This window comes from Canis lupus, chromosome 12 (assembly GCF_003254725.2).
Source record: "Canis lupus dingo isolate Sandy chromosome 12, ASM325472v2, whole genome shotgun sequence".
In the NCBI taxonomy this organism is placed as follows: domain Eukaryota; kingdom Metazoa; phylum Chordata; class Mammalia; order Carnivora; family Canidae; genus Canis; species Canis lupus.
Genome location: NC_064254.1, coordinates 1717511 through 1740816, shown reverse-complemented (window position 1 = coordinate 1740816; position 23306 = coordinate 1717511). Strand labels below are relative to the sequence as shown.

Here is a 23306-nt window from a genome sequence, read left to right as displayed (position 1 = left end):
AGCTCAAACCAGGCTCAAAAACCAAAACAAAACAAAAGGAAAAAAAAAAAAAAAACTGGAAATCAGACAACCAAGTAGGGGCCTTGGCTCCAGGTGCACCTCACAGTCCAGCGGGGGGATCCTCAAGCTCAGGTGCCCAGGGGTCCTGGGCGTTCTACTGCTGAATTCCCAAGGCAGTCAGGGCATAAAGTGTTTCTGCTTGTCTGTCTCTTTACCTTGCCTTTTCCTTCCCACCACTGCGCCTACTCAGTCACAAATGCCTTGCCTCAGAGGACCTTGCTCTGAGGCTTAACGGCTATGGGGTCCTCCACATGCAGCCCACTCACCCCTCTCCACTTCCACACTCTCTGCCAGAGGAGTCATAGTCATTGCCACCACTGCAGAAGCCAGGGCAACAGGCCCCAGCATTGCTGCCAGGGCTATGTTCTCCATGGGTCCCAATCTGCATCCTTTCAGATGTAAACATGAGTGGATCTCTTCAGCATCTGAGTAGACTGTGCAGAAGAACCTTGTTGGGTTTTGGATGTCCTACTAGTTTTAAACTGAAGGGGAGAGACAAATGGAGAGCCTCAGGCTGCCATGATGTTGACCTCACTCCTCCCAATAATGATGATTTTAATCATTCTTTCTGGAATTACATGGGCAGTTTGTCCATTTGTTTCAAAAGATTACTCTTATTTGTTTGGATAATTCATATCACATCCATACCTTCCTTTTCTCTACATTTCAAAGGAAATATGCCCATAGCCCATCCAAAAGTAGTCCAGTGTCATAAAGCCACAAGGTATATGGAAGGGAGAGAAAATATCTCAGATAATATATTAATATATAGAGTACTTAAAATATATACAAAGATCTTGAGGACTATACTTATGACTTTATTGTTGGAGTGGACCATTTTAATAAATCTGAAAAATTCTCCACTACCCTTTTCCACATACTGTGAACAGTACAGTGCCATCCTCCAAGATACAGTTCAGTTTAGATGTTCATGTCAGTCAGTGTCAGGTCAGGAGGAGAAATCACATTAGTCATTTTAACAGGGAAAATTTGATATAAAGAAATATTATCTATCAAAAGATGTTTAACTGGAACACCTGGGTGGCTCAATGGTTGAGCATCTGCTTTTGGGTCAGGTCATGATCCCAGGGTCCTGGGATCAAGTCCCACATCGGGCTCCTTGAAGGGAGCCTGCTTCTCCCTCTGCCTATGTCTCTCTGTGTGTCTCTCATGAATAAATAAATAAAATCCTTTTTTTAAAAAAAAAGGTGTTTAATTATGAAGGAGATAAAAGAAAACTCTAAGGAAACCAGAAATAGGAGATATAGGAAGCAGACTCTATTTCTAGGGCTGAAGGCATTTGGAAGAGAACAAGACTGAGATTCTCTTTATTGGAGAAGGTGGAACCAAGGACTGCAGGAAGGGAAAGAAGTTCATCAACATGCCACAGGCCAAGACTGCTGGGCAGGAAAACTTCCATTAGAGAACTAGCAAGATTCCCCAGGAAGCAGCCATCTAGAATAGAGCCTGCCCCAATGCCATACTCATTCACCAAAAGGTGAGAGAAGCTATATTTTCTCCAGGCCACTGGTAGCAGCATCTTAGGATCAAGGGAAAAAGCACCAGAACAAGAAGATTTTTCCTCTGCTGTCTAGCTGTGTTCCCTCTGGTGCACTGTACTGACAAAGGCTAACATTCTTCCAAATGGCAAGAAGGAAACTATAATGGGATCTTGCTTCAGGATCAACAAGTAGGGCAAATACAGAGTAGATAGGACAACCCCAAGGCAATGAATTGATAATGGACACAATCCACACCTTTAGTTACTCAGCTTCCATGTACACCAGTTTACCCACATTGGAACTTCTATTGGAACAACATTGGAACAACACAACTATACCTTTTCACCCATCTACAAAGCTACACTAAGTGAAGAAGTTCTCACTCTTCCCCCAAAATGAAACAGACAGGCAGTCTCAGTCACTGAGTCCAACAGTGTTTCTATTTATTCCTTAAGTTCAGCCACAATTACATAGAATATATTTTAAATATAACCACTGACAACTTGAAGAAAATCACAAGGATAAGAAGAAAAGAGGAAGAAAATAGATAATAAGTACAAATAAACACATCTATGTGACAAGAAGGAGAAAATATGAAAAGCTACTACAGTCCTTTTTCTGTTATTGATCACAGGCAGGAACTGATAGCTGTGACTTCCTTCTTCCATTTCCAATTCTGTGTCTTCTCATCTCTCCCAGAACCACAGCAGGTCAGCGTTCTCTATCTGTGGAGGGAACATACCTTCATGTCTGAAGGTCTGAGTCCTCATTAGTCTGGCTTCCTTTTATTTATTGTGGTTTTCTATCATCCTTTACCATTGGATTTGGAAGATCCTGGAACTGTGCTCATGATCAAAGCTTTCTGCAATGCAATTCACCTGGATCCTGAAAACCCTCTTCTTCATTAACATCTTTATTCTGGTAGCAATTCTGTTCCTTCTAACTGGAGCTGACACACAAGGAGAACCCACATCCTTCTCCTTAATTCACTGAATTAATACAGCACTAGTATTTCAAAACATAGATATTTACCAAGGTTTGATAGGGTAAGTACATTTCGTCCATCCCAGAATAGGAAGTATATACAGTAGAATATTAGACTCCACTCCTTGTAAAAGTCCATCAGCCTTTCAATTCTCCAGAAATTGTTGCATGGCCAACATCTCTGGTAAGAGTGCACATTTCCCAAAATAGAGATGATGAGCCACCCAGAGCCTCTGAGTTCATCTGCACAACTCAAGCTAGACATAGTAAACACCACTTAATTCTGCATTCATTCACCATCATTCTCATTTCATATACAAACAATATAAAGACTCCATGAAATAATTTAATTTCATTACCAAAAGAAAATGAATTCCAATAGCAAAATTCAGCCTACCCCAAACCAGCTCAAACAGTCAGTATTTATCTTCTAATACCTCAGCATTAAGGCATGAACTGACTATTCTCATAACCACAACCCAGCAGTCTAGTCTACATCCAGAGCAGGAGGGTAAGACACCAGGTCATCCAGGACTAACCTCGGAGATTATTGCCCCAGGGAGTCTGCAGCTTCAGGAAGAACCACCATGAGGAGTCTGAGACAGTGTTGGGGCTCTATGGAAACATAGCCTCAGGGCTACAGGAGAGTAATGGAGATTCAGCCCCTGGGAGAGCACCATCAACACCAGACCCTGAGCTGAACCCCTCCTCTGAGAGGCTCATAGGTTCCTCCAAAGAAGAAGGGGGATTGTTAAGGGGCACAGGAGTCTCTGCAGGCCCACTCACTATGGAGCAGATGGTCAGGAACACATCTTCTGAACTCAACCTGAAGTATGGAAACAGAGTCCCAGAGGATGAAGCTAGAGAGAAGGAGAAAATGTGGGAGCCATCAGTCATGTTATAAAAGGAGACCTCACCTTCTTCACCTTCTTTGAGGTCCAGAAAAATCCCTATTCTGTGAGGAAACTGCCTAAGGGATAGCTGAGTCCCAGAGCGGTCACAGGCACAGAGACTTTTTCCATACTTCCCCACAGCCCAGAATCCCTTTTCTGGAAGCTCTTTGTACCACCCCTCCCTATTCACATCTCCCCTACAAACCCCGAGAGCCCACTCCCCTCTGCTTCTTTTGCTAATCTCCACCTCCCAGAAACAGCATCCTGATGTTATAGCCCCACAGCCCAAGACGCTTGGAACACCGCTTTCTTCTCCGATCTCACATGTGTCCTTCCAGGTCACACTAGTCTTTTCATCAGAAACAGCAAGGTTGGGATGTGCAGACTCTGGATCCAGAGTGACAGACACTGTAAAGAGAGTTGCCAATCATGCCAGATCTTTCCCTGTTCCATAACAAGAGCACACAACCACCACCACCGCTACCACCCTAGACACCTAGCTGCATGCAGGGATGGATAAGCCTCATGAAATTAGAGCCTTGTGACTCAACTCTCTGAGCAGAAGTAACTCTACTGATCTGGGGGTTGGATATGTCACAGGGCACTTGAGGACCAGATTGTACTCTAAGGACTGAAGGGTATCTCTTTAGCATCCAACATTCAGCCACATCCATCAATTCCAGCTAATGTGACTTTCAATGCCCCAACCCCCACCACCATCAATGATGATGCCAGCATCTGTACCAACACAGCAAACAGAAAAAGATGTCAACAGCCATGGGGGTAGCAGTAAGAGCACCCGAAAAGAACTTAAAGTAACTCACAGGCCTGGAACATCTTCTTCCGCCAATCTACAAGAAAACCACATTTCCCAAATGTGAACCACAAATCAGAGATTTGAAGAGACTGTATATATCAGTGTCAATAACTAATCTTCTGAAATACACCAATGGAAGAGTTACAGGGAAAATCTTTTGGAAACATTCATCTGATGAATTCATTTCTTTTTCATACACACACACACACACACACACACACACACACACACCCCTATCTGCTTCAGCCTTCCCATGAAAGCAAAGCCATAAAGCTTAACACCATTGAGAGATTGGATAATGACCTAAACAAAAGGTTCTATTTCCAGATTTCACTATCGAATTATGCTTTCTCAATCCCTGGCCACACATCCATCCTGAAAGCTAGGTTTTCTTGAAAAAGAATTGAGGGGATCAAAATTTCTGAGGCCTCCATTTATTTATCAAGAAGCAATTGAACTGAATTTGTAGGTTGACCTGAAGCCATGGTGGAAACAACACAACATGGCGGAACTGCACTTGAGGGATGACTATAAGCCATGGGTGAGGAGAACTCAGGATACACCTTTAGAGAAATCTTGCCCAGTCAACTCAGGATACACCTTTAGAGAAATCTTGCCCAGTCAAAGGGTAATGGAGAGGTTTCAAGGAAGAGAGAGAGAAAAGTTCAAAGCAGGAAAAACATACATCTAGTGAGAGGACAGACACTAGTGAATTCTCTACCCCTTTTCATGGAGTATTGGGAGAAAAACATCCCTATATGGGGAAACCAAAAATGTTGGGTCTAGTTATCTGCTTCCCCCTATAATCACCCAAAAAGATCAAAAGCATCAGGAGACACCCAATGTGGTCAATCCACAAATATGGCCACGTCCTAAGTCCCAGAAAGTACAAATATGTTATGGCAGAGAGAAGCTATAGATGTGATTAAGGACTTCAGGGGCACCTGGGTGGCTCGGTTGGTTAAGTGTCTGCCTTCAGCTCAGGTTATGATCCCAGGGTTCTGGGATAGAGCCCCTGAGGAGGGCCTCCTTCTCAGTGGGAGTCTGTTGCTTGTCCTTCTCTCTGTTCCTCCTCTCTGTGCTCTCTCTTACACTCTGTTCTCTCTCTTTAGCTCTCTTTAGCTCTCTCTCTCTCTCTCAAATAAATAAATAAATAAAATATATTTTTAAAAGATTAAGGAATTTCAAATGGGGTCAGGGAGGGGGCAACAATAATGCCCCCAAACACCTAGATGGAACCCAAACCCAAGTATCCTAAGGACCAGGTCAAGCTACCCTCTGCAGACTGAGGACATGGACTGAAGAAGAGAGAACACGGGGATCTCCTCCCACAGTGACTCAGGGCCACATAAACTCCAACTTTCATATTCTCTCTTGAGAAGAAGAAAAGAAGCTAACTGATCAAAGCAAAATTTATATATGTCATAAGACCCTGAAAAGTCTGCAGTGGGAGAGCTGTTACTTCCAACAGGGCAGATTCCAGAACAAAATTAGAACACTTATAAATATAAGAATAGGATATCTTCTTGAATATTTAGTGCAAATAGTGACTACTATTCTCACCTATACAAATTTACTCAAATAAAGGCTATGTCTAGCTCTATTGATTTGCTTACAGAAACAAGATCACATAAAATGGGCTGATCATGCGACCCTTTGAGGAAAGGGAACTTTAATTTACTTGTTCTTCACCAAGACAGCAGTTGACACCCAATTATACATTTCCATGTGACAACAGACATAGATTAGCAAAGAAGAGAAAACAAGAGGAGAAGGAAGGAGAGTTGGCATTTCATTCTGAGACTCTACAATGTATCCAGAGCTATGCTATACACTTCATTACCTTAAGTGCATTCCTCACTTCATTTCCACAGCAAGACTTACAATTCTAAATTATTTTTCCAATTTTGTGAATAATATGGGATCAGACATTAATTCACTTCACACTATGATCCCATCAATATGAAAATGCTGATTCTACTGTAAAGGTGTCTGTCCTGACAAAATACAAAGGTATATAAGGTATACTTTAAAACACATGTATTTCAATCCAGCAGAGAAGGAGGAAATGCTAAAAGAAGACTATTTGATCCTCGTTTTTAATAAATAAACCCCAAGAATCAGTGATGCTGTCTGAGGAGCTTTCATCACACATCTGCTCCGCAGGCCTCCTTCACCCTTGGCTCCCCCTTCTCTCTCACAATAATTACCCCTGATTGTGAGCAAAACAGCTGGAACAAAAAAGCACATGTTACATGAGTTCAAACAGCCCAGATTCTCAACTCACTCCAGTGCTAAATGGTGATATGAATAACCTTTCATTGCTTTAGCATCCCCTGGACCACACTCCCGTCCCAGTGCTGCTGGAAGGTTGAGTTGTCTCATTATCCAAAGCAAACACAGTTAAATGATTACTTCAAAACAGGTTAAAATAAATACATCTTTTCAGAAATCTCTCGAACACCTGCCAGGAGTTTATTACTTTTAATGCACCCAAATAACTTGCACACCCTTTGTGTACCTCCTACTCAAATCTTCAAGGCTGTGGTTTGTGGTCTCTCTTCCACCACTCTGAGCCACCCAAAATCTCTCCAAGAGGAATCACAGGCTCTCTATTTTCTTTCTCAGCTCCTCCTCTCTTCCCAACCAACCTTTCCTTCCCTAATTTGCTCCCAACTTTTCTCTGATAAACAATTTTCACTCCTCTAAGTTCCTCCTCTTGCAATCTTCACACATTGCCCCAATAAACCCAGCCAGTATCAAGCCCATCAGATAAATCCAGATTCTCCTAAAAGGAGATATAATGGTTGTGAACAATTATAAGGTCCTGTTCTTCCAAAAAAATTAATTTCTTGCCTCTGTTCCACAAGCATATACATAGCATTTTGTATATAATTGCAGATAGCTCACAAACTCACTAGCAGGAGTCCATAAATACCCTGGTGGCCCTGGATCTTAGATTCAGAACAACTGACCTAAAATACTTCTGGAGCAACTGGGTGGCTCAGTTGGTTAAGCATCTGATTTGACTTTGGCTCAGGTCATGATCTCAGGGTCATGAGATTGAGCCCCACCTCAGGCTCCTTACTGAGCAAGAGTCTGCTTAGGATTCTATCTCTATCTCTCTATCTCTCTCGCTTACTCTCTCTCTCTCTCTCTCTCAACCTACCCCCACCCCGTTAACTCAATCAATCAATCAATCAACTACTTCCACAACAACCAAGGAGGTTTGGAGGAAGAAATATCTACCTTGGACAAGGAGTCAGACCATGAGGAAGCAAAATGAAGACTACCAATCCTAGAGGACTAGCAAAAAAAGAGAAAAACCAAAACTAGATCCAGAAAAAGTAGGAAATTCAGGGTAAAATGGATTCAGAACCAAGGATCACCTTAGGAAGACCTGAGTCCTAAGCAGGCATGCATGATTTCTGAAATCTTCTAGAGACAGGTATTTCTGATCTACAGTCATTATCATTTTCCAATTGTCCTTATAAATAACCACTGTGTTTTCATTGCACCAACAAAAGTATCAGTTGAACAAGGTGTGTTCAGAGGGTGTTGCTAACCCTAACACTGATCTGAGAAGAATGGGTCAGAATAGAGGCAGATCTGTGTTCCCAAGGACAGTCCCTACAGTCTTCAGAAGGAGACCACAAACGTGACAAAGAGAACAGGGACACCAAAACTGTCCTGTTATGGGGTCCACTGACAGAAAGGGGACAAAGTTGAGGTTGGGGAGGTAAGGTCACAGGAAACTGAGTCACTTACCTGCATACAGCTGTGCTTTTCTCCAGGCTGAAAGGGAACACAGCCAGGTGAGACCTCAGCCAGAACAAGTCAGTTCAGCATTGCTCTACTGGCCCTTGCCTCCCCTCTGTGCTACAGGTGACACTAGCTGCAGAGTGGTGCAGAGTGGGGAAAGGCTGGAGAGATGAACTCCTGCCACATGCTGACAGCAGAGTGTTGTGGGAAATTCCCTGGACCACAGGTCAAGAAGTCTAGTTCCACCTCTGTCTGCTGCTGCTATGTGACCTTACCAAGCCATTTAGTGTCCTGTGCCTTAAAACCACAAAAGTTTTTATTCTATCTGCTTTCACTTTTTCTTTGAGGGATGCCTGGGTAGCTCAGCAGTTGAGCGTCTGCCTAGCTCAGATGTGATTCTGGAGTCCTGGGATCGAGTCCCACATCGGGCTCCCCTCGGGGAGCCTGCTTCTCCATCTGCCTATGTCTCAGCCTCTCTTTCTGTGTCTCTCATGAATAAATAAATAAAATATTTTTAAAAAATAAAATATTTTAGAGAATAAAATATACATTATTCCATAATTGTAAGAAATCATTATTGCATCCAACGTTTTCCAGCAAAGAGATATATGGGAAATAACACAAAAGGGGAGATGAATTAAGGACAGGATACTAGGTGAACTCCAGGATAAAAGCGACGAAACTTTCTCAAAAAATACATCACTATTCTGGAGCATTGGCAGCTCATCTTATCACATTCCATCAATCATCTACCCAATCCTCTACCCATTATTTTTAGATTAGCACCTCTAGAAACTGGAGAAAAAAAGGCTCTCCTTGATAGTGGAGGGGTCACTCCTAAACTTAATGACCCATTTATTCCTATAGTTTCTTTAATAAAATCTCAGAGCATCCAGGCCAACTGAGAACTAGCTGCATCGAAGCCTGAAATGCTAGCAATGTGACAGGTAGATCAGCATTGGAATAAACCCAAGATGCACAACAGACTCCAGGAAGCACCATCACCCCCAGGTTCCCTAGCACTGGGTGGGAAGCAGAGGCCCAGATTAGGAAAGCCCATGGAGCAGGTTCTGCCTCCCACCAGCTTCCACTTCTGCCCCAGGGAAGGGTCCACATGTCTGTGCCTGAAACAAGGAGAGGGGACACCTTGGCTTAGGTGACAGGTGACCCAAGGACATCTGGACAGTTACTTACCAGACAGGTAAACAGATTTCCTCCAGTCTGAAAGGCAACACAGGAAACAAGTGAGCTGAGAACCAGAATGTCTCCTACAAAGGGGACACAAATACTTTTGAGAAAAGAATAGAACCTACCAAGATCTGCTTGGAGTTCTCCTGAAAGAGAGTGAAAAATAATCATGAACTCTCATCCCTAAGAATAGGAAAGATTGCACCTGGCGAACCCATAAATGAACATCTTAGTATCCTAGCAGTTATAGTTCCAGTTCCATCGAGTCGCCACAGCTCCAGCTGTCATCTCTGGACCTCCTCAGCTACCTGCTCCAGGCCAAAGACTCTGCTGCTTGGCTTATCCTCCACATCAACTGCCACAACGGTCTACATTGGTGCCTGTCCTGCCTTACCTCTGTCCTTCAGCACCTTCTCCTTTGTCTGCTGGTCCTCCTCCTTGTCCCTGTGCAGTTTCTCCCGTTCCTGCCTCTCCTGCTGCTTTGCAGTATGTTCTCTCTTAGTGTAGTAGGCAGCCCCAAAGATTAGGAGTGTCAGCACGGTCAGGGTCACCATGAAAGCTGGCTTCCAGGGAGAAGTCTGGGGGAAGAAGGGCTCTGGGCCCAGCCAGACACCCCATCATGGGTATGGCCCAGGACAGCTCAGCCCAGCACACCCAGAGACCTCCCCTGCCAATCCCCTCCTGCCCTCCTGGGAGCAGGAAGTAGCACTGACCTGGAATGAAAATGGCCATCACCTTCTCCTGGCCCAGGATGGGGTTGAGGACCGAGCAGGTCACGTTCCTGAGGAGCTGTCCCTCACCACCAGAGCAGCCTCCACACTGTACAGTCCTTCAGCATCTTGGGCATAGAATGTCTCAGAGAACATCAGGAACTTCTCCCCACTGAGGGCTCGCCACTGCACCTGGGGTTTTGGGAACCACCCTGAGGCCATGCACATCACTCGGATTCCATCCTCCTCTGGCCCTTGGATGCGCACTTGAGGAGCAGAACCCACACCTGTGAGAGAGAAGCTGGAGAGCACAGAGAGGCCAACCAGAGCCTGGGGATGCCAGCAGAGCATTTCTGTGCCCAACTCCAGAGGTAGCATTGCATTCTAGGGGCTCTATGAGGAGTGGTCCCTGCAGGGAGCAAAGCAGTAGCTCTGCTTCAGGAAACAGAAGGAAAGACCACGGGGACCTGCAGCAGCCACAGAGGGTAAAGCTCTTCTCCCCAGCCATGAGAGTGGGAGAGTGGGAAGTCCATCACCCAGAGTAACACAATAAGGAATTTGGTCCTATATTCCATCCTTCTCTGCTCTTCTCCCCTCACACACTCTCCAGGGCATCTGCCTGCACACCCACTGCCCCTTGGTAAAATCACTTCCACCACTGACAACCCTATCTACTTCCTGATCTCCCACCCTAATATCCACATCCCTGGGGTTAGCTCTGCTATGATTCCTCACAGATGCTTCAAATTCAAATCCTGAACTGATTTGTATTTGTCCCCCTCTGTGATAGGCTGATGATGAAAATATCCCCAATCCTTCAGACTTCTTTACATCCAGCTCGTCCTCTGCCACATATTGTTAGTGCCTTCACACTCTGCTGCTGGGCTCCTTCATGTGACTTGACTCAGCCACTGAGAGTTCAGAGAATGTGGCTCCAGCAGAGGTTGGAAACTGCTTGTGACATCGCCTTGCCCTCTGCTATGGGAGGTAGGTGCTCAGGCTAGCACAGCCTTTCAAGCTGAAGCTGTCCTAGATCAGCCAACAGCCAGCTGAACAACACCTATGTGAGCAAACCCAGCCAAGTTCCACTGTCAGGACAAAATATATTAAAATTAAGAGGCTTACTGTCCCGGTTTAAAATAAGGAAAGAGGGCAGCCTGAGTGGCTCAGCGATTTAGCGCCACCTTCAGCCCAGGGCGTGATCCTGAAGACCCAGGATTGAGTCCCACATCAGGCTCCCTGCATGGAGCCTGCTTCTCCCTCTGCCTGTGTCTCTGCCTCTCTCTCTCTCTGTCTCTCGTGAATAAGTAAATAAAATCTTTTAAAAAATAAAATAAGGAAAGAGAGCCCCTTTCCATCCTTTTTCTTACAGCATTTACTATAGGAAACTTGTTATATATAATATATATATATATATATATATAATATATATATATATAAAGGAAACTTGTAATTGTGGGTGCTTTCTCCCCTCTTTGAAATGTATGTAAGTCCTTTGTGACAACTAGATAGGCCTTAGGCCAGCTCTGTGATCCAGGGATGTCTTTCTCAAGGACCTGGGAGCCCTCTCTTTGAACTGTTAACACCAAAGAAAACGCAACCCTCTCCCCGCTTCCTGTGCCAGGGTAGGAGCCTAACTTCAGTGGGCACCAAGATCCAAGTGTAAAAACATGTCCTCTCATAAAGATGGAGGAATGTGTAAAAAACAAACTAATTTAACTTTTGTTTGTCTGGGAAGCTCTTCATCTCTCCTTCTATTGGTTTGCTGAATAGACTGAATGATACACTTGCTGGATAGAATATTCTTGGCTGCAGGTTTTTTCTTTTCACACTTAGAATACATCATGCCAGTCCTTTCTGGCCAGTAAAGTTTCTGTTGAAAATTCCACTGAGTAACATGTGGAAATGTTGAATCACTATATTGCACATCTGATGAATATAACACTATATGTTAACTACACTGGAATTAAATTTCTTTAAACAAATTTTAAGATGGGGCAACTGGGTGGCTCAGTGATTGAGTATCTGCTTTCAGCTCAGGTCGTGATCCTGGGATCCTGAGATTGAGTCTCCGCTTCTCCCTCTGCCTGTGTCTCTGCCTCTCTCTCTCTCTCTCTCTCTCTCTCTCTGTCATGAATAAATAAATAAAATATTTTTAAAATATTTTAAGATAGGGATCCCTAGGTGGCGCAGCGGTTTGGCGCCTGCCTTTGGCCTAGGGCGCGATCCTGGAGACCCAGGATCGAATCCCACATCGGGCTCCCGGTGCATGGAGCCTGCTTCTCCCTCTGCCTATGTCTCTGCCTCTCTCTCTCTCTGTGACTATCATAAATAAATAAAAAAAAAATTTAAAAAAAAATATTTTAAGATAGGCTAATTTCTTTTTCCTCAGGATAAAGCTGATTAGTTAACATAGATGATTACCCCAATTTCCAAGTAATTATAGGGTGTATCATCTGTGACAAATGGTGCTGTCAAGTCTACTTATTTGAGAGATAGGAATTGTTCATCCTGAGAACATGTATGTAATGTAATGATTGTGTCTGCATGGCTATGGAAAAGAGTGAGATTTCTTCTGTCATTTCAATATCTTGGTAGGTACTCATGATGAACCTCACATACTGGTTAATGTTAATTCAATAATAAAGCTGTTTTCTTTCCCTTATATCTTTGTGAAAAATATTTCTGGGTTGAGAGATTTTGTTTTTAATTAAATTTCCCATATATTACCAAAGATGTACCAGTAAGTCCAGTTAAGATTAGCCAAATGCAGCTAAGATGTGTTGAACTCCTTTAACACCCAGATTAAATAAATGGTTGTTGCTATATGCCACTGAGCTTTCCATGCGTGTATTACACAGCATTGTTACAGAAATCAGCAACTAACACATAATTACCAATATTTCTGTGCCAGAAATTTTAAGATGGGGCACCTGGGTGCCCCAAATTGCCCCCTCAAAAAAACCCTGGGTTTCTCTGCCATCCCTTCCTCCCACCCCACAAACCCTCTGCATCTCCCAAATCTACTCATTCAGTTGTTTCTACTTTCCAAGGGATCCTTGGGTGGCTCAGTGGTTGAGCATCTGCCTTCGGCCCAGGGCATGATCCTGGAGTCCTGGGATCGAATCCCACATCGGGCTCCCTGCATGGACCCTGCTTATCCCTCCGCCTGTGTCTCTACCTCTCTCTGTCTCTGTGTCTCTCATGAAAAAATAAAATAAAAATCTTAAAAAAAAAAAGAAAGCTTTACTTTCCAAATCTCTCTGTTGCCAGATCCCACCTTTCCCACCCCACTTCGTTTACGTGAATTCAGGCAGCCAACCTATCTACCCTGTAAGTACATGTTCTGCTCCAGTCTTGTTCACCTTCCATATACCTTCCCTTACAGCTGTCAAATAAACCTCCCCACATACACACCTCCCTAAATCACTCTGCTTATAATTTCCTCAGTTCTGTATCCAAACTCCATGGCACAGCAAACAAAGCCTCCAATAGTCTGGCATTGCCCTCACACACATAAAATCCCTCTCCACTTCTTCCCTAATCATATCACCTACATCCATCACGGCAGACACGCTCCAACCCTAGGACTATTTGAAGAATTCCTCATAAACAAGATCACCCTGCTCTTTGTGCCCCTCACGGAGTTCATCAACCAAAAGGGCTCTTTAGAACACTGTCTGCTTCACTCAAGTATCTGCTCAAGTGTGTATTCCTCATGAATTTTTCCTGATCAATCCTTTCTCTGCACCCATGGACCAGGAACACCTCTATATTCCAGGATTGTCACCTCTCACCACCCTCCCACTCAACTCTCTCACCAGCCAGGGGGGCTCCCTGTGTGCACAGATGCAACAGCCACACTCCTACCTCAGGTGTCTCACATGGTTGTTCCTCTGCTTGGAATTCTTGCCTACAGATATCCACTTGGCTGAATCCCCACTTCCCACCACCTAACATCCTCTATATCCCATCTGTCTACCTATTTATTCACTTTAGAATATAAATTCTACAGGGCAGAGATCTTTATTTGTTATACTTTTGTATCCAAGTACCCAGAACAGTAACCCCCACATACTAGGGGTTCTACATATTTGTCCCAAAAAAATGAATGAGTGAAAGACTCTCCTTTCCCTCATCTGTAAAATGAGGGCCTGTTTGCTGGACCATGAGGTTGCTCACAACTCAAATACTGCAAGACTCTAAATATAGATCAACCACACACCTGCCACCATCAGCTCCAAATTGGCCTCTTCATAGAAGTTTCCTTTCCTGAATAAGCAGGTATATAGTCCATTGTCAAAAGCCTGGACCTTGTGGATACGCATGGCAGCCTCCCCCTGAGTGAGGAAGTCTTTTACCAGTGAGGTCCGCCCTGCGTACTGGGCCAATTGCTCCTCTCTCTGCTCCTGCTGGTTTTGATAGATGAACGCTGCTTCTGAGAACTTAGAGCGGAACCACCGTAGCTCCATGTTCTCCATATCCATGGCCGGGGACAAATGACACGGCAGCATGACATCCCCACCCAGCATGGCCACAATGGGGTCTGAGGGGCCAATCACCACGAACTCCTCTGTGGACACAGAATAGGAGTGAGAGAGTGGGAGAGACATAGGATGGGGGCAGGGATCACACACTATCAGGTGGGAGCCCAGGCAGGCAAGGGTAAGTGTCAGGTGAGAGGCCCTGACCTGAGGGACTCAGCTGTGAACACTCTGAATCAGGGCAAGAGCCTCTTACCACAACTCTGAGACCAGAAATGACGTCAAAGAGACTCCCTTAGCAGCCTATGCTCCTGGGTCCAGGCCCTTCCATGAAGGACTCTAACTCAATGGTTCTAACCTTCCACAAGCATCACAATCACCAGGAAGGCTTGTGAAACACAGATTGCTGGGCTTTACCCTCAGAACTTCTGGTTCAGTAGGTCTGGGGTAGGACCCAGAATGTGCACTTCTGAGGAGATGGTGGGGATGCTGGTATTGATGTGCCAGGGACCACACTCTAAAAACCATAGTTCTAACCTGGCTCTAGACTGAAAACTGACCAAAGAGCACACCTGTGGCATAGGTGGGATCCCTATGTTCATTTGGCCACACTCAGGAACTTCCCCATACCTGCTCCTTAGTCTATTATTTGTCCCCATTTCTTTGTCTTCTGTTTAATTCCATGTGCACTAAAAACTAGAGCCCATGGCTACTTCCATTAAGTACCTACCCTCACTCACAGGACACAAATCACTACCTGTTACAAAGGTAGGTTCACTTCACTGCCACCACCACTCCTCACAGGCCTTGGTCTTTTGATACCTACGGCTATGTCATGACACAATACTTCTACAGAAAGAGTCCTGTTGGACTTCTGAAGAGTGAATTCTTACCTCTGTGCTACTCAACCTTGGCTGAGTCACCATATGTCTTTCAGGGGGGATGACAGTGACTATCTCTCCCAGACCACATGTGTGTGACTCTTTTAACTTGTAAGCAAAACCAAATCCCTCCTCTGCTGAAAGCCCTGCAATGCCTCTCAGGTTCCCCACGTGACCCACAAGCCCAATAATGATGACCCCCAGTGATCTCTGACCCCCGATTCCTGCTTCTCTCCCTCTTGATCATTTGGCTCCAGCCAACACTTGCTTCCTTAGCTACTTGAACACAGGATATTACCAGCTTTGCTCTGGCTGCTCCCCACTGTGGAGACACTCTTTCCATAGGATCCAGACAGGCCAGTACCCCACCTCCTCCCTGTCTTTTTTCCCATCTCACTGCCTACACTAGCCACCTTAGGAAACACTAGCAGTTGAAGGATCACCAGAATCTCTCTAGTCAGGGCCTCCACCAATAGCCATCTGTCCTGATGGAGACATCAGCAAGGCTCCCGGAGACTCTCACCCACCTGAGGGAGGGGAGACACAGGCAGGGGGAGGGCACACACTCACCTGCAGACCCCGCAAAGGGCAACTGGAAGAGGAGAAGCAGGGAGGGGAGATGGGAGAGCAAAGAGTGCCTGCAGCGATCCTCCATTTCCTCAGAACTGGGGAGACACAGGAAGGAGGCAGGTGAACACCTAAAGAGACGAGGCAGGGCCAGCCCACAGCTCTGGGCCTCAGAGCAGACACAGGGCTCAGGGCTGGCAACAGTTCCCAGCAGAAGCAGAGCCTTTCCTACTGCTCATTATGCTCATGGGGTGGGGACCCCCACAACCCTGATAACATAAAGCCTTCCCATCCTCGTGGAAAGCTTTCATAGCCTGCTCTGCCCACAGGACCAAAGCCTTCCCTCCTCAGCACAGGGGCCTCCTCCATTAGTCACAGGCCACCACAGAGGCCCAGGGACACAGGGCCCAGACTGAGGGCTCCCCAGGAAGGACACACCAACTCCTGTGTGCTGTTCTGCTGCCCTCTAATTATGACCAGGGATTCACTGAGAAGCATGGCATCAGATTGCATCCTCCTCCAGGACACTGTGGCTTCCAGCACACGTACCCTGTCCTGGGGTCCTGTGTTTGCTGAGTTCACCTGAATTTCACCTCCTGCCTCCCCCAGCCCTTTGCTGCTATGGACCAAGGACCTGGCCTTCTACACAGCCAGTGCTCAGTCAATTCCCCACCAAAAGTTAATTCTCATCTTCTCATTGTTATCCAGCACCACCACCCTCAGTGCCACCATATTCTCAGTCTCCTCCTCACAGCCAGCTTCTCCCAGTTTTCCTCTTCTTGGCCACAGATGTCTTCAGAACCCACTCACCTGCTTGAAAACCTGGAACTTCCGGAGCATCTCTAATTCAGTACTGTGAGATCAGAGCAGACCCCAAATCTACTCTGAGTTTGCACCTGCAGTTCACTGCTTGAGCCCTAAACCCTGCTTCCAGATCCAACACTGGTGCCACATGTTCCTCTTATCTGAAAGGCAGGTGGTTCCCAGGAGAGTAGAGAAGCAGAACCTGGCACAGGTTGCAGGGGTCTGTCTCAAAACAGAGACCTGGGGCACTGGGCACCCCCAGACAGAAGAATCCACCCAGCTCTGCCTCCTTTCACCATTTGAAAGTGAAAGCGTGCACAAAAAGTCATCTCAGCGGACTCTGCCCTGCACTCTGGATGGTGACCTTGGTAATCAGGAAGGAAATAACATGATCAAAGCCACAGAAACAGGGCAGGAACAGGTATATCAATTATCCTGCAGGGGGACACACAGGCACAGACTTAGCAACCATTTGTTGAACAACTGCTCCTCTCCAGGTTGGCTAGTTTCTAGACCAGAAGCAGGAGTGTGTGACACAGACAAGACTCATATCTAGCCCTTTGCTTGGAGCTCTCTGGACTGGTTGTTCACCAGCAAAAATATTCTATGTCAGTTAGTGAATCCTATCTGGCAAGAGTGTTTGAAAAGCCACCAGTGTAGCTGCTTCGCTTTTCTTCACCGGGAAATGAATCAGGTACTCCCCACAGCCTGGCCACAGAGGGGTTAACACTGGGTATCAGGATCTTCCAGGACCAGCTCCAGGACATGGGGCCTGCCCCTGCTGAGTGGACAGTGCCCTGTGGCTTGTTAGTACTTTACCGTCACATGTGGTCTGGGTACATCATTCATCCCCCTCCCTGCCAGGCCACACTTTGCTCTAGGAAAGGTGGATTCTATGGTCTCTGAAGGAAAATCATGGAGCACTATGGCCTTCTCTCCAGCCCCTTCTTTCCTGGTTCCCCATCTCGTAACAAATCCCTGGGTTCACCCAGTTATCTGACAGAAAGTGGAGCGTCATTCCACTACACACTCCACTTTCCAACCCAGTCTACTTCCAATGTACCAGAAAGTTCAAGACTCCTCAAATCTATATCCATGGCCAGCTCCTAGCTCCACACTCAAGGATGGTATCCCTGCTGCTCCATGGGTGTCCCTTGACCACCTCCAGCCTTACCCTCTCAACTTCATTTTCCTTCCAAGATCATGATCCTCTAACAACAACTTACATCAACTCTCCTCATCCCTTCCAGGGATCCCCCAGCTAAACCTCTAGTCTGTGGCTCCCAGGCCCTGACTTCCTTCCAACCTCATTCCATTGTTCCTAGTTCTCCCTCACTGGCCTGGGTGAGTTGCTCCAGTTCATGGAGCTTTCCCAGCCTTGGGTCTTCTCACAAGTCACTGAATGTTCCTTCTCACTCTCTCTCTCTCTCTCTCTCTCTCTCTCTCTCTCAACCCCCAAACTCCTCACCCTTCTAGTCTCACTTGAAATGACCTTCCTCAGAGGGGCATTCGCCAACATGCTCAGCCTCATATGTGCCCCATACACATGCTTGCTGGGTTTGAGTGGCACCCTGTTCTCCACAGCCCTGACATGAGTTCTTCTGTGGAATGTCTGTGGCATCCACAAAGGGAGGCACTATGTGCCCTATTCACGTATCCAACATGTAGCAAACACTCAAGAAACTTTGCTGGAGCTCATTTGCAGAGGAGTCACTTCAGCAGCACATTGGCTATTCAGCCCTGTCCAAATTGGAAAAACATTTCAGTCCTCTGAGAAACACGAAGACTATTAACTGTGACCTAAATCTGTCACCCCCTGTGTGGCTACAACTCCACATCTTCTCTCTTTTTTTCTTCCTACCTCATCACTGAACATCACCAGGACAGAAACTCAGACTCAACCACCTTCATTTGCTCTGCTCCCTCAAGCCTGCCCAGTACTTGAGTGTTCATGTGTGAAGTGACTGGTGTTAAGACACTAGTTTGGGCTAAAACTTCCCTGGCCCCACTGCTGCCAGCCTGCTGTCATTATTATCTTCCTTCTATAGGTGAGGAAATCAGATTTCTCAGATCCACAACCACATACCCAGCGAAGTCTCTCCCAGCCTATGGTCACTCTTGATAGTTCTGAATGATCTGCTATCATTTTCATGAAGCAAGGGCTGATGGACCCATTGATGCATAGGAGTGATTGAGTTCTGCCTGGATGTCTGGTCTGAGATATTAAAACTCTAGGCAGGGGTGCCTGGGTGACTCAGTCCATTAAGCTTCTGACTCAACTCAGGTCATGATCTCAGGGTCCTGGGATCAAGCTCCCTGTGGGACTCCTCACTGGGCACTGAGTCTCTTATTCCTCCTCTCCATCTACCTGTCCCTGTATGTCCCTCCTTCCATGCTCGCTCTCTCTCTCTGTCTCTCTCAAATAAGTAAACAAATAAAATGTTTTCAAATTTAAAAATTAAATAAAAAATAAAACTGTGGGCAAACCCTGGACATCTGGATATACCTGAACACATCCCATGCTGTCATCCCCATAGGTCCATTTCTGCTAATATTCACTTAGACATGGGAATATTGGAAAAATCCACCTTAATTGAAAATTAGCAAATGAACAAGGACCAATATTAGGCTCCAGGCCCACCCCCGCTGTCCCCGCTTTTCCCTGCCCAATGGGGAGACTCCTCAAGGCTTGAGAAACATTAGGGGAATTTTGTGAAAAGTCAGAGGGAAGAAAACCAAATTTTATTGAGTACCTACTAACTGCCAGGGACTGGGCTACACAAGCCATACTTATGACACTTCATTCTCACACATGCAGACAGAGAAGGCAGACAAGAGCTCTGCCATCCACTAATCTTTCATCCAGGAACTTCCTAGAGGAGGCAGGGCTGGAGCTACAGGGACACTGACCCCCACACCCCAGTCCTCAAGCCCAGCCCAGCCCTCAGCTCCAACACACACAACTCAGGGTGAAAGAGGAGCAGGAAGGGGACCTTAGACTCAGCAAAGGCCCAGGATGATATGACCAGAAAGCTTATCTCCCCTGAATGCAACCCTTGGATCCCATGATGGGGGGGGGGGGGGGGAGGAATGACAAAGCACAGGGAAGGTTTTCCTGAAGGACACTGGATGGACACCTGGAGACACTACAGGAAGGTCACCAAACACCAAACACCAACGTCACTGCCCTCCCCCAGCTCATCAGGCTGTCTGTCAGGATATTTATCGACAGACACTGTTCCCTGGCCACAAATGATTTTTCTTGCTCAAAATATAAATTTCCCTGATGCTAATCAGGTTAATATTATACTTTCTACTCTAACAGCCATGTATTACCTCTTATCGTTAGTTGCTAGAGTGCTTCTGAAAGAGTTTCACATGAATACTTAAGCCATAAACAACGGCTAATATAAAAATAATTATAATTTTAGGGGCACCTGGGTGGCTCAGTCAGTTAAGTGTCCGACTCTTAATTTCGGTGCAGGTCAAAATATATCAGGGTCCTGGGATTGAGGCCCACATTGACTCTCTGGATCAGGGCGAAATATGCTTGAGATTCTCTCTCTACCTCTCCTTCTGCCCACACACACACACACACACACACACACATTCATACGCAGTTGTCGCTCACTCTCTAAAATAAATAAATATTTTTTTTAAATTGCCATTTTAAAATGTGACATTTGAAAAAACAAAAAAAGGGATCCCTGGGTGGCACAGCGGTTTAGCACCTGCCTTTGGCCCAGGGTGCAATCCTGGAGACCCGGGATCGAATCCCACATCGGGCTCCCGGTGCATGGAGCCTGCTTCTCCCTCTGCCTGTGTCTCTGCCTCTCTCTCTCTCTCTCTCTCTCTCTCTCTGTGTGTGTGTGACTGTCATTAATAAATTAAAAAAATAAAATGTGACATTTGGTGGAAAGGATTAAGCCCCATTTTTAGAAATTTAAAATCTGAATTTATTTTGACACCATTATGATAAAGGTTCATGGTCCATCTTCTACGACAAGGAAAAGTTTTAAGAAGCATTTTCTGCTTGTTTGCTATCTGGAAAAAAATGAAAATAACAGGAAACACACACACACATACGCACATGCACATACACACACTCAAGGTGATAGTTTCTGTGTGGACTTTAAAATTTTTCCTTCCTCCTCTAACCAGCTGACCCTGGCTGGTGGGCTGAGCTCTGCCCTGAGAGCTGCCGAGGACAAACCACGTGCTCCGTGGGGATGATCACTGTCCTCTGAATCTGCACATCTATCCTTCTGGAGAGCACAGCCCCTCCCAGCAGAGGCTGTCATCTCATAACTGAAATATCCAGTCAAATGTGCCTCAGAAAATTCCTCGGCCTTACACACTCTCAGGAATGGAGCCTGGCCAGGCCCACCCAAAGGTCAGCTGCAAAGCCCACCTGACCAGAGGCACCTGTCCCAGCACCCTGTGATTGTACAAGCCATGCTACTTCCAAAGTCTGAGATTCCAGGGGACATGAGGAGGCGTCACTGCCACCAAAGCTCTGAGTTCTATGAAAGCAAAAGAGTGAGATCAGGAAGAAAGATACTCTTATATAGAAATTTTAATAAATTTGATTACACTCATCAATTAGTAAAAGATAAAAAAGAAATTAAAAGGTAAGGAGGCTGAATGGAAGATGGTGTAAGAATGGAAAGTGCAGGAAAAAAAGAATGGAAAGAATAGGAAGGACTAAGGGAGGGAAGGAATGAAGAAAAGGAAGAAGTAGCTCCTCCTTGCTTTCAGCCCTGATATATCTGGGGACAAGACACCTGAATGGACATCGGTCTGCCCAGAGTGTCTCAAGCCAGTTCCCCAGTCCCTGTGATGTCAGTGAATGATTTGCAGGGAGCAAGTGCATGTACTGTCACCTAGGGCGACTGGCTAAGTGACCCGGGAAAAACTTACTCTCCCAATCCCATGCAAGTCAGGCCCATCTGTGGTCAAGGGTAAAGCAGACAAGTCCTGGTGGGAGGATGTGAGTGCCAAGTTATGAGGAAGGGGCTGGAGGCCTGGCATTTTGGCCTCTGACCATGAAAGAATAAGAGGAGAGAGGCCTGGGGCAGAAAAGGCAGGAGAGGCCCTGACCAACCCTGAAAGGCTGATTCTAACAGTGCCCCACACCCTGTTCCTCCATGTCAAGGAGACTTGTCTCCTCAGACTTGCCTCCTGAGCTGTATGCTGAAATCCTGAGGCCAGGCCCCTGCTCTCTGCTGACCTTCACCAAATACTCAGGCCCACCATTTACCAAGGGCCACTTCACTCTAAACATGGGGTACATTATTTCAGTAAATGATTTACAAAATCCTCAGAGGAAAGCCTTTCCTCATCTTAAAGTTGACAGACAGAAGCTGAACAAGAGAAGGGCACCTGCCCAGGGTCATATGGTGGTGTGGCCAAACCCTACAGGAGCCAGGTCCACCCCAGAGCTCAGCCAGGCTCTAATGAGATGGCACCAAACTGGGGGCATGGGCCCAGAAATCCTCTCTAGAGCCGCGGGTCTGACCACCCTGAAGCAGCAGCCTGGGAGGCTACCACTAGGGAGTGCTGTGAGGGGACAGTCACCCTGAGGCCCTGCAGGGTCTCCCCGGTTCTATTGGCCTCTGCCGCCCCCGCCTGGCTGGCGCGCACAGCTCTGAAGGAGGGCTTCCCTGGGGGAGGTCAGAGGGAGGGAATGCGTTGTGCAGACAAGGATTCTAGAAATGTGGATGGAGCACAGGAAACCAGACCCAAAAGACCGCCCTCTACAGGATTCCTGACTAGAGGACATGCAAAACCAACCTCTGCTGGCAGAAGTCAGATGAGGGATTCCCGGCACTGAGGGCGAAGTTAGGACAGGAAGGGACATCAAAGGGGGGGGAGGAGGGGGCTTGATTCATATACTTGTCCACTCACTGAAGTTCACTTATTCGTTTTATTTACTTTAATTAAATATTATTCATTTTTAAGAACAAAACAATTTCCACAGGAAAGTGCTTCTGCATCCAACCAAGTCCCTAGGCACTGTGCTAGGGATCCCACGTGCTCCCCGTGCTCCCCGTGCTCCCCGTTCTCACCTTTCCCTTGAAGTCTGATAGGGTGAGGATGACCCCTTCACAGGCACCCACCCACACACAGACACACACACACACCACTGTACCCTGTCTTTGCAAAAGGCCCACACTGCCAGACCTTGGCTCTGCCATTTCCCCCAAACCAAAAGCTGTCTTCTTTCCCTGCCCCCTCCCCTTTCACCACTCACTGTGCCCCTAGTGAAAGGTTATAGGACGTAACCTCTACACTCACTTGTTCAGGGCATTTACTGACAGCCTGCTGCATGCATCTGGGCAAGACAAAGAAAGTCTCTCACCCCGGACAGTCTCACAGCCTGGGACCTGACAGGACACATGGTGAAGAGGAGAAAACCCAAAGTGATGTGAGCAAAAAGCACAGACCCTCAGATACACTGAAGGTGAGATACACTGAAGGGAGGCCTGGGCAGAGCTGCTGGAGAAGTGCCCCCGGTTTCCAGCATCAGCTCCCCTGGGGAAACTGCACATTCCCTGGAACAAAGCTGGAAATGGTTGGTCCAAGCCTGACATTTCTGAGAGGATGTCTTCCTTGCTTTGGAGACGCTGATTCAGAGCCAAAACCAGAGGTTCA

The 23306-nt window shown here is 46.3% G+C and overlaps 1 protein-coding gene across 1 annotated transcript in view; it reads right to left on the bottom strand.

The window, feature by feature from the left end:
* Positions 1 to 1974: 1974 nt before the first annotated feature.
* LOC112641361 (butyrophilin subfamily 3 member A2-like) overlaps positions 1975 to 23306 on the bottom strand; it is a 57118-nt gene continuing 35786 nt past the window's right edge. Inside the window, 11 exon segments of the mRNA XM_035697896.2 lie at positions 1975 to 3406; positions 3764 to 3847; positions 4264 to 4290; positions 8025 to 8051; positions 9213 to 9239; positions 9332 to 9352; positions 9601 to 9801; positions 9920 to 9991; positions 9994 to 10203; positions 14142 to 14489; positions 15852 to 15946. Of these exon segments, the coding sequence (XP_035553789.2) occupies positions 3162 to 3406; positions 3764 to 3847; positions 4264 to 4290; positions 8025 to 8051; positions 9213 to 9239; positions 9332 to 9352; positions 9601 to 9801; positions 9920 to 9991; positions 9994 to 10203; positions 14142 to 14489; positions 15852 to 15936 (1347 nt within the window). The 5' untranslated portion in view covers positions 15937 to 15946 and the 3' untranslated portion in view covers positions 1975 to 3161.